We start from the raw sequence: 14,557 nt of genomic DNA, 5'->3' as shown, positions 1-14,557 counted from the left end.
ATAAAAATTGGGTCAAGAAATATAAAAATCGGTCAAACAGAGGCTTTGACAGTCAACTGTTGGTCAAAATAGCGACCCCTTAATTTTCAAACCGCTGCGTACTAAAATTAGGTGGTGGTACATCCATTTAATGACCCAATAAAGAACGCCCATTTGATATTCTCGTATACAAACATAATGAGCTAGCTGCTAGGCAAGCACCGTAGTGTTGGTGAAGCAGATGAGACGCCTCATCCCGAATATGCCTTACTACTTTACTGTGATCTCCGGCTTGGGGGTCCAAAGAACAAAGCCTTTTAGGGTGCAGTGAGACCTGACCTGCATTTTTCGCTGTCTTAATTATTATCTCGAAAGTGTACTACTGCACTCACTAACCTTGTTTGTAGCTGTGCAGTGTTCTCCATAAGGGACCCCTAGCCTCTTATCTGGCCCATGTACTTTCCATTGCATCATTTTCTCTCTTTCTAGGTGAGTGGTTATTATCTAGGCATAGCAAACAAACTAACACCCACGCTAAAAATGAAGTACACTATTACTAAATGAACTTGGGGTGTCCTTTGCAACTATTCAGCAGGATGTAACACTAGGCCACAAAAGACCGGGTGGATGGAGCTCTGATTTTTTAACACTAGGAATATTCTGAGTAGAGATGCAACAGTTGGGCAGCATTATAAGTAATGGACAAAGTAGGCTCAGATGCTTTTGTCAGTCGGGATTTTTCATGCGAAAATTAACTCTCAACAGGGAAGGACCTATGAGGGGTTAGTCTGAGCTTTAGCCCGGGTAGTTCTCTGATCCATCACTAAAAAACATAAGTTATACCCTTCATTTTTACCATTTCTAAGCTTACCGGGCCAGGCCAGGAGATCTCGTATTCATTTTTGTGTCCGTGTAGAGGTATAAATTGGACCAGACCGGAAAGCCTAATGTGTTTCCTTATCTAGGCCAAGCCAGAAGATATCGTATTCAGTTATCCAAAACCTCCGTAAGGCAGAGATGCCACGTAAAAAATACTTATTTTTAAGCCTGGAATGTGCTCAAAACACATCCCATTAACCAGACTAGGCTGGCTGAACAGGTTACGTATCGTATTTTTGTACTTTAATGTTATATAAAAACCGATTTAATTTCTGCTTGGAATTTGAAGATTGAACAGACTATGGTTTAGGATACTCTAAAAAATAATCTCACAATTAGTATATATATCACGATAAAAATCTTTATAGGATCCCCTGCTTGATCATTGCTTTTAATGTTGATTTCCATCTCAATTTTAGCTTTTGAACATATAAAAAACCATTTTGTTGAGCTGATAAATAAAATAAAACGAAAATTATCAAAAGCAAATTTAGATTTCTCTTTTTTAATTCAGAAAGTCAACATTAACTCAGAAAATCAACAAATAGTCATACTACACTTACCAAAGTGTGGAAGGACAGTAGTCCCACATCGCTTGTTTTCGCATAATTAACTTAAATATAATATGGAAGAGCCGGATCTATTCATTGTCAATTGGTTTTGAGTTGGATGCATGTAGACTTTAACATGGTATCAGAGCTAGGTCCATATGCGGGGTGTAGGCCCGATTTTGGCCATTATTATTTACCGTGACCGATTTGTCACTTGTGCACCCATGACCCGACTTTGGTCATTACGTACGTGCTCCACGTGTTAGGCCCAGTTACTGGCCTTACACGTGAGGGGCGTGTGGAAGGACAATAATCCCACATCACTTGTTTTCGTATAATTTACTTAAATATAATATGGAAGGGCCGCTCCACTCATTGCCAATTGGTTCTGAGTTAAATCCCCAACCCGTTCACCCGCAAGAGTTTTTTTTCTACGTTGGGTGAGATTCGTGGTATTAGGCGGGGCAAAATATGGGACACAACCCACGATAAAATTAGCATATCCAATACATAAAACATTGAAAATAACGAAATAATAACACTAAGCTTACTTTAGTCCGTGTAAGTGTGTAATTGAGCCAAACTGGGCAGCCTAAATCGTTTCTTGATCCAGGCCGAGCCGAAATCTCATATATATTCAATTATCCAAAAATCCTATAAGGTCGGGCAGACCACGTAAAATACCCTAAAGTGAGCTCAAAGCGCATTCCATTAACCCGACCAGGCAGGCCAAACGAGTTATAAGCATTTTATATCTATAATATTTTATACAAACCGATTTGTTTAGAGTTTGGAGATTGAACTAACTATAGTTGAAAATAATCTTAAGTAAATTATCTCACGATTAATATATGAATTATCTCGATAAAAATCTCTGTATGACCCCCTGCTTGATCATTGATTTTAATGTTCATCTTCATCTCAATTTTAGCTTTTGAACAAATAAACCCATTGCGTTGAGTTGATAACTAAACAAAATGAAAATTGTCAAAGCAAAATTTAGATTCCTCATTTTTAACTCAGCAAGTCAATAAACAGCCATACATCATTTACTAAACGCCGTGTTCCGCACTTTGCCCCACACCTAGGACCCCCATCCTGTAGGCTGGCAGTGGTATTTTTTTTTAGGTTGTGGGAGAATTGAGATCCATAGTATTAGGCGGGGCAAACTGCATCTCCCATAAGTAAAACATTGAAAATAATGAAATAAAACTGCATTCGAATCTTTATTTGTGAATCAAAATGATAAGTAAAACATTGAAAATAATGAAATAACACTACATTTGAATCTTTATTTGTGAATCTAAATGATAGCACATCTGAATTCGAAGGCCACTTATTAGGTGCATGTTCATTCTAGTTGTGACGTCTTAGTTCAAGGTACATTATTATCGGGATCTTAGTTCTATTCGAACGTTTCCGCCATGCATCACTTTTGCATGACACTGTTGTTGACATGTGGTACAAATTGACTCTTTACTGTTTTTCCTTTTCTTTTTTTCTAGAACGAGATGAAAAAAACTCAACTCTAGAGGTATTTTGATTCCAATGTTGGAGTTTTTCCGAGTGTACAACTACACTAACCTTGTCTGTAGCTATAAAGTGTTCTGAAATAAGGGACCCCTAGCCTCGTATATTTGGCCCATGTACTTTCTCCATCCATCATTTTCTCCTCTCGCTCTTTCTAGGTGAGTGGTTATTATCTGGGCATAGCAAACAAACTAACACCCTCACTGCAAAATCAAGTACACTATTAATAAATGAATAATAATTATAATCTCTGTCCATATGCCCAAAAGAAAAATATGCCCAAACGAAAAACAAAATGAAAAAAATCTCAAAAAAGTCCCACTCTCCATATATATATATATATATACAGGCCATTCATGTATTTTTTGAGAGCCATTCATGAGTGACTTCAACCACTCTTATATATTAACCAACCTTCCCACCACCTCTTTTTAGCACAGACTGACTACCAGCAGCATCTCTATCCTAATCTCTAACCCCTTCACTTTTGTCCCCTTCTCCTCCTCTCCCTCTTTAAGTTGTAGGTATAATTGTTTATATATCTGGTTCTGATTCTCGTTACATAGATTGAGTTTAATCAAAACATGTCAGAAGACATGAGTTTGTCTGTTAATGGTCAGTCTCAGGTTCCTCCCGGTTTTAGGTTTCATCCTACTGAAGAAGAACTCCTGCATTACTACTTGAAGAAGAAAGTTGCTTATGAAAAGATTGATTTGGATGTTATTAGAGATGTTGATCTTAATAAACTCGAACCATGGGATATTCAAGGTACGTAATTCATTTTACTAATCTCATTCTACATCTTATATAGTATATATATTATATATTCATTCTAATGAATATGATCGAGCTTGTTTTTTTTATAATTAATTGAAATATATATGGGTATCGCTGCAGTGAAATGCAAAATTGGATCAACCCCACAAAATGACTGGTACTTCTTCAGTCACAAAGACAAGAAATACCCAACCGGAACTCGAACGAACCGAGCAACCGCAGCCGGCTTCTGGAAAGCTACAGGGCGTGACAAAGTGATTTACAGTAGCTTCAAAAGAATCGGTATGAGGAAAACCTTAGTCTTCTATAAAGGTAGAGCTCCTCACGGACAAAAATCAGATTGGATAATGCATGAATATAGACTCGACGACAACGCTGTTGAATCCAACGTAAGCGATGTATACTAAACTATATTTTCAACTTCTTAACATGGAGCTTTTTGTTTTAGTACTTTTTAGTTTAAGGTAATTGACAATATATATAATGGCCGGCACTACTTTTGTCTTGTTTTGTTTATTGAGAACGAGAAAAAGTCCTAAACCCTGTCATATTCTTGCTCCTACAATTCCAGGTATCATCTAATTCATTGATCGTAGAAGGAATCCAAGAAGAAGGATGGGTGGTCTGCCGTGTATTCAAAAAGAAAAACCATCAAAAATCTGTTGATGGACCAGTGAACAACAACAACTCTATCTCTTCGTCGTCAATGATGATATCAAAAACTCAATTATTGAATTCGACAAGTGGTAGTGATGGGGCTTTGGATCAGATTATTCATTATCTTGGAAGAACATGCAAACAAGAATCAGAAAATAATACAAGATTTCTTCGACAATTCGGGAGAGTTATTAATGACGGAGCTGGAGTTATCAGCGACAGATTCATGCAACTACCAGCTTTAGAAAGCCCAACTACTTTACAATCATCATCATCACTTCATCATCATACCAGTAATAATAGAATTCTTGATCAAGAAATGGATAGTATAGTTTATGAATCTTCTATCATTTCAAATCAAAGTAATAACATTGATGAGCATATCTATGAACCAGCTGGTGGTTTAAGCGATTGGGCGGCTATGGACTGTGTTGTTGCTTCTCATCTCAATAATGGTCAGTCTGAAACATCAAAACAATTTGCTGCTGCTTGTTTTGCCGATTCAAGCAGTCTAGGCGGGTTTTCTACTTCTAGCAATGAAAATCAAGAACTTATTCATCATTATCAATCTCCGCCACAACAACATCAAATACGACAACTAGCAACAAGACCATCGTCGTCCATGTTTCAAACATCTCACGTCATCGACTATAACAGCGAAATCGATCTCTGGAATTTCGCAGCAGGCAGCAACAGGTATTCGTCATCATCCATGACAGACCCACTTTGCAGCAGTCATGTGTCGAATCCTTCGACATAACAGAATCAACAACGTATATGGCTTTCAATACTATGTATCGTGATAGTAATGTATGGTTTGTAGTTTTTTTTTTTTTTCTCTATATATATATACATATAAGGCAAACTAATATACATAATATAATAACGAAATAAAATACATATATATATATATTCCAAAACATTCTAAGCTGAGATTTCATTATCAATGGCATTATCTTAACCTACTCAATTATGTCTACCAATATTTAGTCAAAGAATGTTGATATTATTATTTCAAAAGGGTTTTTCGTTGTCGAGTGTGGACCTTGTAGTGTGGTGTGGTTTGTGTAATTAGTCGATCTCATTAATTACACCATTAACTAATATCTTATCATACCTTTAATTTAATTGCTATCATCAAAACTCATTAATTAAGGGGTTTTAATCACCTAATTATTAAGGGGTTAAATGAATTGAACCAACACAATTTATGAATTGGCTCAAACATCAAGTTCAATTAGGCTTAGTCCTTGAAAAGATACAAAGATACGGCTTCTTGGTAGGTATGGACCTACTAGCTAGAAAAGAAGAAGCAAATTCTTTAATCTCTTTTTTGCCTTGGGAAAGCCATACTTGATCTGTAGTAAGAACTCTGATATAAATCAAATGTAGTTCTGGTGCCATTTAATTGCTTCAGCTGAATCTCCTCTCCCAACTCTTTTACACCATCAGCTCCACATAGTGTGGGGAAATGGTATTGAGCTGGTTTGCACATACGCGGACACGACACGACGCGGATGCGAACAAGGACAGTACAAAATTCTCAAAAAATTAGAACGCGGACATGTATATACATATTTTATTTATATATTATTTATATATAATTATGTATTTATATAGCAAAGTCAAGTATATTTCGATAAAAATTAAAAAGTGATGCTACATGTGTATAACTTTTCAAAAGAACAGAAGATATTGTTTGTGTATACACATCGAAGGTCAAACAATCAGTCATTATTAAACACATGACACAATCAAAATGTTTTCTTAGAACAACACATGCCCAACTAAGGGTATGTGTGATGTCATTTCCAATTACAAAACCCTAATAAAGACCTAAATTATTGATCTAAATGTTTGTCTTTCTTCATTTGGTTAATAATAGTAAAAATAAAGGAAAAAGTTTAAATGAAAAAGAATGTGTCCGACACGCCTCATCGGTGCGTCCAAACCAGACACGCGCAGGACGTGCAATTTGGTGCGTCAGACACGCGTCATGTCAGTGTCCCACGCGCGTCCCGTGTCCGACACGAGTCGGACGCGAACACGGCTCAAGAAATGGAGCGTTCAACCCAGGTACTGAGGAACCTGGGGTGTCAAGCATTTTCTGCATAGACCAGTTTCAACTCAAACACATCATGGGTGGTAGGGGGTATATATGTATGTCAAATCTCAATCCTGTAAATGTAGTAATGATGGTGAATGTAAGAAATCAGATCAAATCTTTGTGTATCTCCATTTTATCTTTATTTGAAAAATGGTACATACATTTTAGTTAGAATACGAAAGCAACATGAACCATTGGAAAATAACTACTAGTACTATGTAGTAAAACCTAATCTTACTGAGGAAGAAGATAACTAAAAATGTGACACACGACATAATAGTAAAAAAAAAGTTAGAAGAACATCATTAGAGAAGAAACTAAACGTTTGTTAGTTATGACGCCACTATCGTTTATCATGATCATTTTTAAGTTCATATATGCCTATCAACAATCTTTCTTCTGTTGAATTTTTTGCGTCACCAAACACTCTTACCATCTGTCCTTGTAATTTGAGTAATGGCCTGAAATAACTTGGCCAATACAAGTTATATACATGTCACAGATATTTGTGTACTGCACTGTTCGAATATTTTTGATCTGACAGTTTCATGACCAACCATTTACACACAATGCGATAATACTCATAGATATATATGTTAAATGAAGTACATGTTTATATATTTCTATATTGAATTTTGATGTTGCTTGATCAAAAATATTTGATCAGTGCGCGAGCAAAATGTTTTCTCGACTTTCCATTTTGGTCTTATTTGATTACAACTTACTAGCCGACTGTTATTAAGAAGTCAAAATTGGTTGTGTGTATCATTATAAGCCCTTAAACTGCAAAGCCTAACAACCAAATTCCAATGATGAAGCGTGGTTAACTGTGTAAGAAGTTAGAGGTACACTTAATTGAGGTAATATAGGTTGAAGTTATGCCTTGCAGTCCATATCATTTGCACCAGAATTGACACAATGTATGTCGGGGTCATCTCATACATACATTTTAAAAGACTCGGGGAAAGCATTAAAAGAAGGTGTTCTTTTTTTTGTGTGTGCATCAAAGCAAAAATTATAAATAAAAATGCAACCCCCGTACACAGAAAGGTGAGACCATTGTGATGCTATCCTATTTTTTCAAAAAATTAGTCCTCTAGTTTACAACATATATTCGCCGAAAACACCATAGTACATACAATTATACTCCCTACGTCTCATTAATAAGTGACCTAGTTACTTTTAGATTTTGTTCCACCATTAAGTGACCTCTATCACTAAACAAGGAGATATTTCTAAAATTATCCTTTAATTGATTATAAGAAATATAAGAAATATGCATAATTTGATAGTCATGTTTATATTCGTTACGTAGGTGTTTTAAAATGCAATTCAATGGTACGAAGTTTGCGAACATCCGTGGTGTAGTTTGAGATATACACCATTTCAAAATTTCACTATTTATTATTCATAAGGGTATAACTGTAAAAAATGCTTAAAAATACTTTTCTCCTTACCTGTCTTAAAAATTGTGCAAACTTGAACTAGGTAACTTAATAGTGGGACGGAGGGAGTATAAAACTATTGGGGATGATCATGGGGGAACCCAGCTTGAAGCATGTCTGTACAGTCGCACACCCAGCCAAGCTAAGCTGGCTACCAAGCCTAAATTTTATGAAAACTTCGGCTCGTCTCCGGAAAGGAGACTAGTTACGTCAGTCTGAAACTTGCTGGTACTAAATTTTATTGATAAAAAAAACAATGTTTTTTATTATATTTTATTTATTGTTTTGATTAGTAATGTTTTTTTTTTATTTGATCGGTAAAGAATTTGGTGCTAGCTAGTTTCGAACTCAGCTCATTGATATCATCACCCAATGACTTTACGACTGCACTACCGGCGTTTTAGTAACGAATTTTGTGGTGCTGATGAATATCGAGCTCACATAAATGATATCATCCCTAACTCTAACTATCAGTGTACTATTACTATACTACTGTTATTTCATCCTTTTTAGCAACACAAACTAATTAACGGTCTCTAGAAAGTGTGAGTTCCTGCCTTAACATGACACATCACGAGTTCATCACCATGTCGAAGCCACAAGGCATGGAAGGTTTTGCCGACAGGGCCTACACGGAGAAGATGTTCTTGTTTGTCATAGAAGAAGTTATCATGCCCCATCAATTTCAAAGTTGAATACTAGAGTAGATGGTGTATGGTAAGAAGTTAAAAGAGTGTCAAATGTAATTGCTGTCGAGAAACGAAATCCTCGTAATCATTTCAGGCAATTCAAAATCTTAGAGGAGTTACAATCACAAATATAAATTCGTTACGAATTATTTTATTTTGATTTATTCTTGGCGGCATCTTATATAACCCAGACTAATCCCTGAGACAGGTTAAATATCTGACCGGATTCCGACCAGATTAAAGTATTTATTGTGAGAGTGGCCATCGGAAAATCATTCCAATTGTCATGTTTAGTTTTGGTTTCACCTATTTGCCACCCTCATTTCTCCTATTTACCATTCTCATCAAAATTTCTAAAGTAATTTTACTTTCCACTTTATTTTTTCCTATTTACCACCTATAAAAATCAAATTAAATTTGACTATAACTATCATCACTATATTTTGTCTTCTTCTCTAGTAATCTTTGTTTTCATAAACCCTAAGTTGGAATTCTCTTCGATTAGTACATTGTTATGTTTAAATTTATCATTTCTTTTAGCTCTTATCATTTAATTTGTCGGGAATCAACGATTGAATAGACAAATAATCAATAAATCATTATTGTTCAAGATTCCATAATTAAAAACTAGGGCAAAATATCCATCCCTTCCATGAACATCCAACAAGATTATGGTAATTTAACTGAAAAACATAATTTTTTTGTAACTTCTTTCTCCATAATGTTGGGACGGCAACATTTGTTTTGTGCCAATCTTTCACCACCCTTTAACATGTCCTTCCCAATTTAAATCCATTTGAATCAGCTGAAATTGTAACGAAGAAAAAACAAATGAGACAATTCTAAATGGACTTAGTCGTTCATAATTCGACGATTACATCGGGCAGATCCTGAATTTTAATCATCAAGACTACAACTGTCCTAAAACCTAGATGTGTCTTTCGAATTTATAAGACTACACAAATTACGCAAATTTAGTAGTGCATGGTATCAAAGTTAACTGAATCCATCCTTCAAACAAAATTCTTATATAAACAGTAAACGAACATGATAATGGTTAGTCATGTATAGCATATGACCTTGCCTACAGTCATTTTAACATTGCAGTTCTAATTGGTATTTTTTTTCTTCTTATAAACTCGTGATGCATCTATTTCAACTGGTTTTGGTGGGAGAGACAGAGTAAAAAAATGGTGGAAGAGATGGATCAGAAGAAGATACTAGCGAGGGATTGATTCGTGGCTTGAGGTCTTTTAAGATTTAAGTTATTTTGGTGGTTACATTTTTGGGTGTAAACAAAAAGTCAACAAAGTAGTATTTAGGCCAGTTCCTATGGGTGTGGCAAATCAAAGAGTTTGCCATTTTTGCACCCACTATGTCAGACTAGGTCAAGTTTCTACCGAGCGATCGAGACTCAAGTCGACACCGTTAGGTGTTTACTACACCGCTAGCGGTTCCTGTAAGACCGGCCGGTCTAGTTTACACCGCTAAGTGGAATATGATCTAACGGCCATAAATCTTCCCCCTATAAACCACATTCCTCTACCATTTTCACTCACACCTTCTCTTCTCTACTCTTCACATTTGTTAATCTAAAACAAATTTCATCATTCTCTCGTATTGTATAATTTCTTTAATATGTCTCAATCTAATACTCAATCTAATAAAACTAAGAAGATTAGGGGTGCAAAATTTACCGTAGCCGAAGATGAAAGCATTTGCAGAAGCTATGTGTTCTATACACAAGATAGTGTCGATGGTGCCCATCAATAATCTACTAAGTTGTGGGATAATATATTTGCTAAATTTCGTGATGAAACTATGAACATCAACGATCGTGATGCAAATGGATTGTTCGGTCGCTTCATTATAATCAACGCCCAAGTTTCCGTGTATGTCGTTGTTCTCATGCAAGCTGCTCGTGCTCGAGCGAGCGGTCTTGTCGATGTTGATGTCGTACGAAAGTGTCGAACTGATTGGCACCATAAATTTGGGAAATGTTTTGCATATGAAAGTTGTTATCATATTTTGAAAGTGTTACCTAAATATAATCCAGAAGTGTTAGCAAATATGCAGAATATACCTGCAAGTTCACCATACACTTCTTCACCTTCAACGCCAGCTTCACAACCATCTCAATCATCTCATCCCCCTTCGGAGAATCCATTTTCTTCAACAGAAACCACAACAAACAACAACTCCAACTTGAATGTCAATTCTGCGATTAAGATAAAATTATTAGGAAGAAACGCTGCAAGAGCAGCGAGAAAAGCTGCCCAAGAAGGAGAACCAAGTGAAGGTGTTTTGGATACTTTGATATAGAATTAGAAGATTTCCTAAAAGCAAAGAGATTTAGACCGGTAGTTCTTGACTAGGGAGATGAAAAAACATCGACAAACTCAAGAGAAATTTGTTTCAGACTATGACAAGAATAAGATTCTAAATGCAAACACCACAACAATGAATCCCAGACAATATATGGTATGGAAGATGGAGATGGACAGGTTAGCATAGGAGTTGGAAGAAAAACAAAACAAGAGAAATTTGGAAAAACAATTTGGATTTCAAGCTAAAGATGAAGACCACGATGAAATAGTGCCACTTAATTAATTAATGTATCAGCTTTAATGTTAATGAAGATGTAGTAGTTAAAACTTATGGTGAATGAAATTTTTCTAGTTTTTTCATTACACATTGATCTAGTTTTTTCATTACATTAAAACTTAAATTAGTTTTTTCATTACATTAAACCTTAAACTTGACAATATCCATGAAAACTAATATTAAGCCTAACATCCCATACGAGTTATTAGGAACTCCTTAAGAATTTGGTAATGCGCTTCGTATTCGAAATCTTTTTGTTTCCATCTTTGCCACTCGTCTCAAGTTCGTATTCCGAATTCAACATTGGTCTCACCTCTAAGACGATATTCGAGTGACAATCCTTTTCATAGCTATAAAATCCACAAGCTCTTTTTTGATATTCATGAATCGGCAAAACAAAGCAGCACGATCCCGGTTATGAGGATTACCTGTCTCAGTGCAGAAGGCATCAATAATTTTACCCAACTAACTCATACTAGGTAAACCGTGCATCCGTCGTTCTTCACCTCTCTTCAGGTAGTATATTACATAGTTTCTACAAAGAGATAAATCTTCATCTTCAGTGAATCTGGGATCATCCATTTTCTTAACCAGAAAAGTGTTTTTGTAGAGAAGTGAAGGTGTGATTTTGAAATGGATGAAGCGAAGTGAAGGTGTGATTTTGAAATGGATGAATCGAAGGTATATTTATAAGGAATGCTGGCGGTGGAGTCTAGACCGCTAGCGATTGAGTCTAGACCGCTACTTTAAATGACCGTTTGAAAAATTAAAACTTAAACAATTAAACAATTTCAAAAAAAAAAAAAAACAAATGAAACAATACTTAAATTCGTCCTCCATCTCTTCCAAACTTATCCCACATATTCACTCTGAGATCTTCCATTAACCTGTTATACAGAGTTCTGTTCTCAATATGACTGGTCATTTGCGCATAGTTCCTTGCAGGTAATCCTCTTGCTGGTATAATCTCAGGCCTTAAGTCTTCATCTTGATGGTTAATCCAATTCTTATTATGACGAGTTTCTTGGATTACCATGTTATGCATAATGATGCAAGTCAGCATAGTCTTATGCATTTCACGAGCACTTAGACCACGATAAGGCCCACAAATTATTTCCGCTTCAGAATTCCAAAAGCATGTTCCACATCGTTTCTCAGATTCATTTGTCTACTATTGAAATATGAGTATGAACGACCCATTTCACCAGAAGGTGGCTGACGGTAACATTGAACTAAAGTTGACCATTTTGGATAAATTCCATCTGCAAGATAATAACCATGACTGTATTGATTCCCGTTGATATTGAAATTTACCCGAGGATAAATTCCATACTTAAATCTTCAAATAAAGGCGATTTGTGTAAAAAATTTATATCGTTTTGAGATCCTGGGAGACCAAAAAAAGTGTGCCATATCAAACAATCATATGATGCAGCAACCTCAAGAATAACCGTTGGTTTTGCGTAGTGACCCTTATACTGACCGGACCAATAAGTAGGGCATCTAGTCCATACCCAATGCATGCAGTCAAGACTACCCAACATTCCGGGAAATCCTCTTTCCTGATTTTGCCTTAATATTTCTCTAACATCTGCCTCAGTTGGTTTTTGTAAATAGGTTGGACCAAAATGATTAATCATTGTTTTGCAAAACAATGAAAGATACTTATATGCGGTTGTTGTACCAATGTGAAGGTACTCATCATTATAATTTGGAGGTCTGCCATCTCCAAGAATCCTTAAGGCCGAAGTAACCTTTTGTTCTGGGCTATGACCCCTAATATTCAGTGCATCATACTAATAATTAAATTGAGGTTCTACCTGACAAAGCTCACCAATAATCTTTAACATCAAATGTAGGGGCATGCGGAATCAGCCTTGAAAAATTTCATCAGAGAACACACAGTCGGGAACAAAATAATCGTGCATCAGCTTCTCGTGCCATTCATCCCGATCCAGGTACGTATATCTTCTTGTGAACACTTCTTTTGGCTCAGGATCTCTTGGTATTTTCCCCGATGAATATAGATGCAACAAATTGTTGGTTAATTCTTTATCTTCATTTCACTCATCATCAATTTGTTTCAACGCCTGAACGAATATTCGTTGTTGTTCTTTAAATCGATCCATATGAATACGCACTTCTTCTTCAGAAGAATCCATTGAGTTGAATTAAACAGATGATTAAAGGTACATAAGACTAAGATGATAGAATTAATGAGAAAATGAGGTGTGATTAAATTGAATTGAATGGGGTGAATTTATAGGGAGACGTGGGGAAAATAGTCGTTACTTCACCATTTCATAACCGGCGACTACAAGACTGGTCGGTTTAGTCTCAACCGTTTGGTGGAGACTCGATCGCTTAACTTATTCCCCATAGTGGCACGACCAGTTTTCCAGACCAGCTGGCATGGCAAATGGAAGGTTTAGCCAACCCCCATAGGAGCCGGCCTCAGGATATATGAAAAAATACATAGGTGGCAAACAGGATAAATGGGGATGGCCATTAATGAGAGTGGCAAATATGAAAAGTGAGGGTGGTAAATAGATGAAACTTTTTTTTTTTTTTTTTGGGTGAGTGTCAAACTACTTGGCCATCGTTCCAAGTTAAAATACTTTATTACCGTATAAAATTATTACAAATTCAAAGTTAGGTAAGTGGGACATAAAATTGTAACTTTACAAAAATTGTTTGAAGAGGTAGGTTACATCACTTGTAGTTTGACAACTTATTGATAACAACCAGTAGTTGTGACTTGTGAGTAAAAGATAAAGAGAGGAAAATGTGTATTATTTTTCATCATTTTGTGATTATTACGAACTTTTTTTCTAAACCAGAAAGACTGAACCCTTTTGTGCATCAAATCTCTACCTATATGTGATTTGATTAAAAGTTCATCACCTTTTTTTTAACTTTAATTTCCTTATCCTTTGATGTTCTTCTGTCTGCAGAAGACTATATGTACTCACTCTAGCTATATGGACCCCCTTTAGAAATTTCCATTGTCAACTCCATCCAGTCGTTCTTTTTATACGTTTATTCGAGAATCATCATGTCATGACACAATTTAAAGTACATTATAAATATCATATATATACTGCTGCATATATCTGCATAATGCTCATAGATGCGGCGTCACCAAATATCAGATGAACTAACAGCGGTTTCACGCTGAACTTACAGTACTGGCGAGTAAAAATCGATGAGAACCAATAATTTGGTTTATCCTTGTGTATTTATCTATTTTTAGGTTTTTATTTTTACTAGATATAAAATTTACTATTTTTTTGTTTTGATATAGAGAAAAAATAAAAAATTATTGCAACGACTAATTAC

At 35.7% G+C, this 14,557-nt stretch overlaps 1 protein-coding gene across 1 annotated transcript; it reads left to right on the top strand.

Annotated features, from left to right (window-relative positions):
• Positions 1–3,299: 3,299 nt before the first annotated feature.
• Positions 3,300–5,407, top strand: LOC113343200 (NAC domain-containing protein 43-like). Its single transcript, XM_026587470.1, has 3 exons — positions 3,300–3,707; positions 3,837–4,105; positions 4,288–5,407. The coding sequence occupies exons 1-3, from the start codon at positions 3,524–3,526 to the stop codon at positions 5,131–5,133; spliced, it is 1,299 nt and encodes a 432-aa protein (XP_026443255.1). The 5' UTR covers positions 3,300–3,523; the 3' UTR covers positions 5,134–5,407.
• The last annotated feature ends 9,150 nt before the right edge of the window (positions 5,408–14,557 follow it).

This window comes from Papaver somniferum, unplaced genomic scaffold (genome assembly GCF_003573695.1).
Source record: "Papaver somniferum cultivar HN1 unplaced genomic scaffold, ASM357369v1 unplaced-scaffold_57, whole genome shotgun sequence".
NCBI classification, from domain to species: Eukaryota; Viridiplantae; Streptophyta; class Magnoliopsida; order Ranunculales; family Papaveraceae; genus Papaver; species Papaver somniferum.
This window is presented reverse-complemented; position numbering and strand designations above follow the sequence as displayed.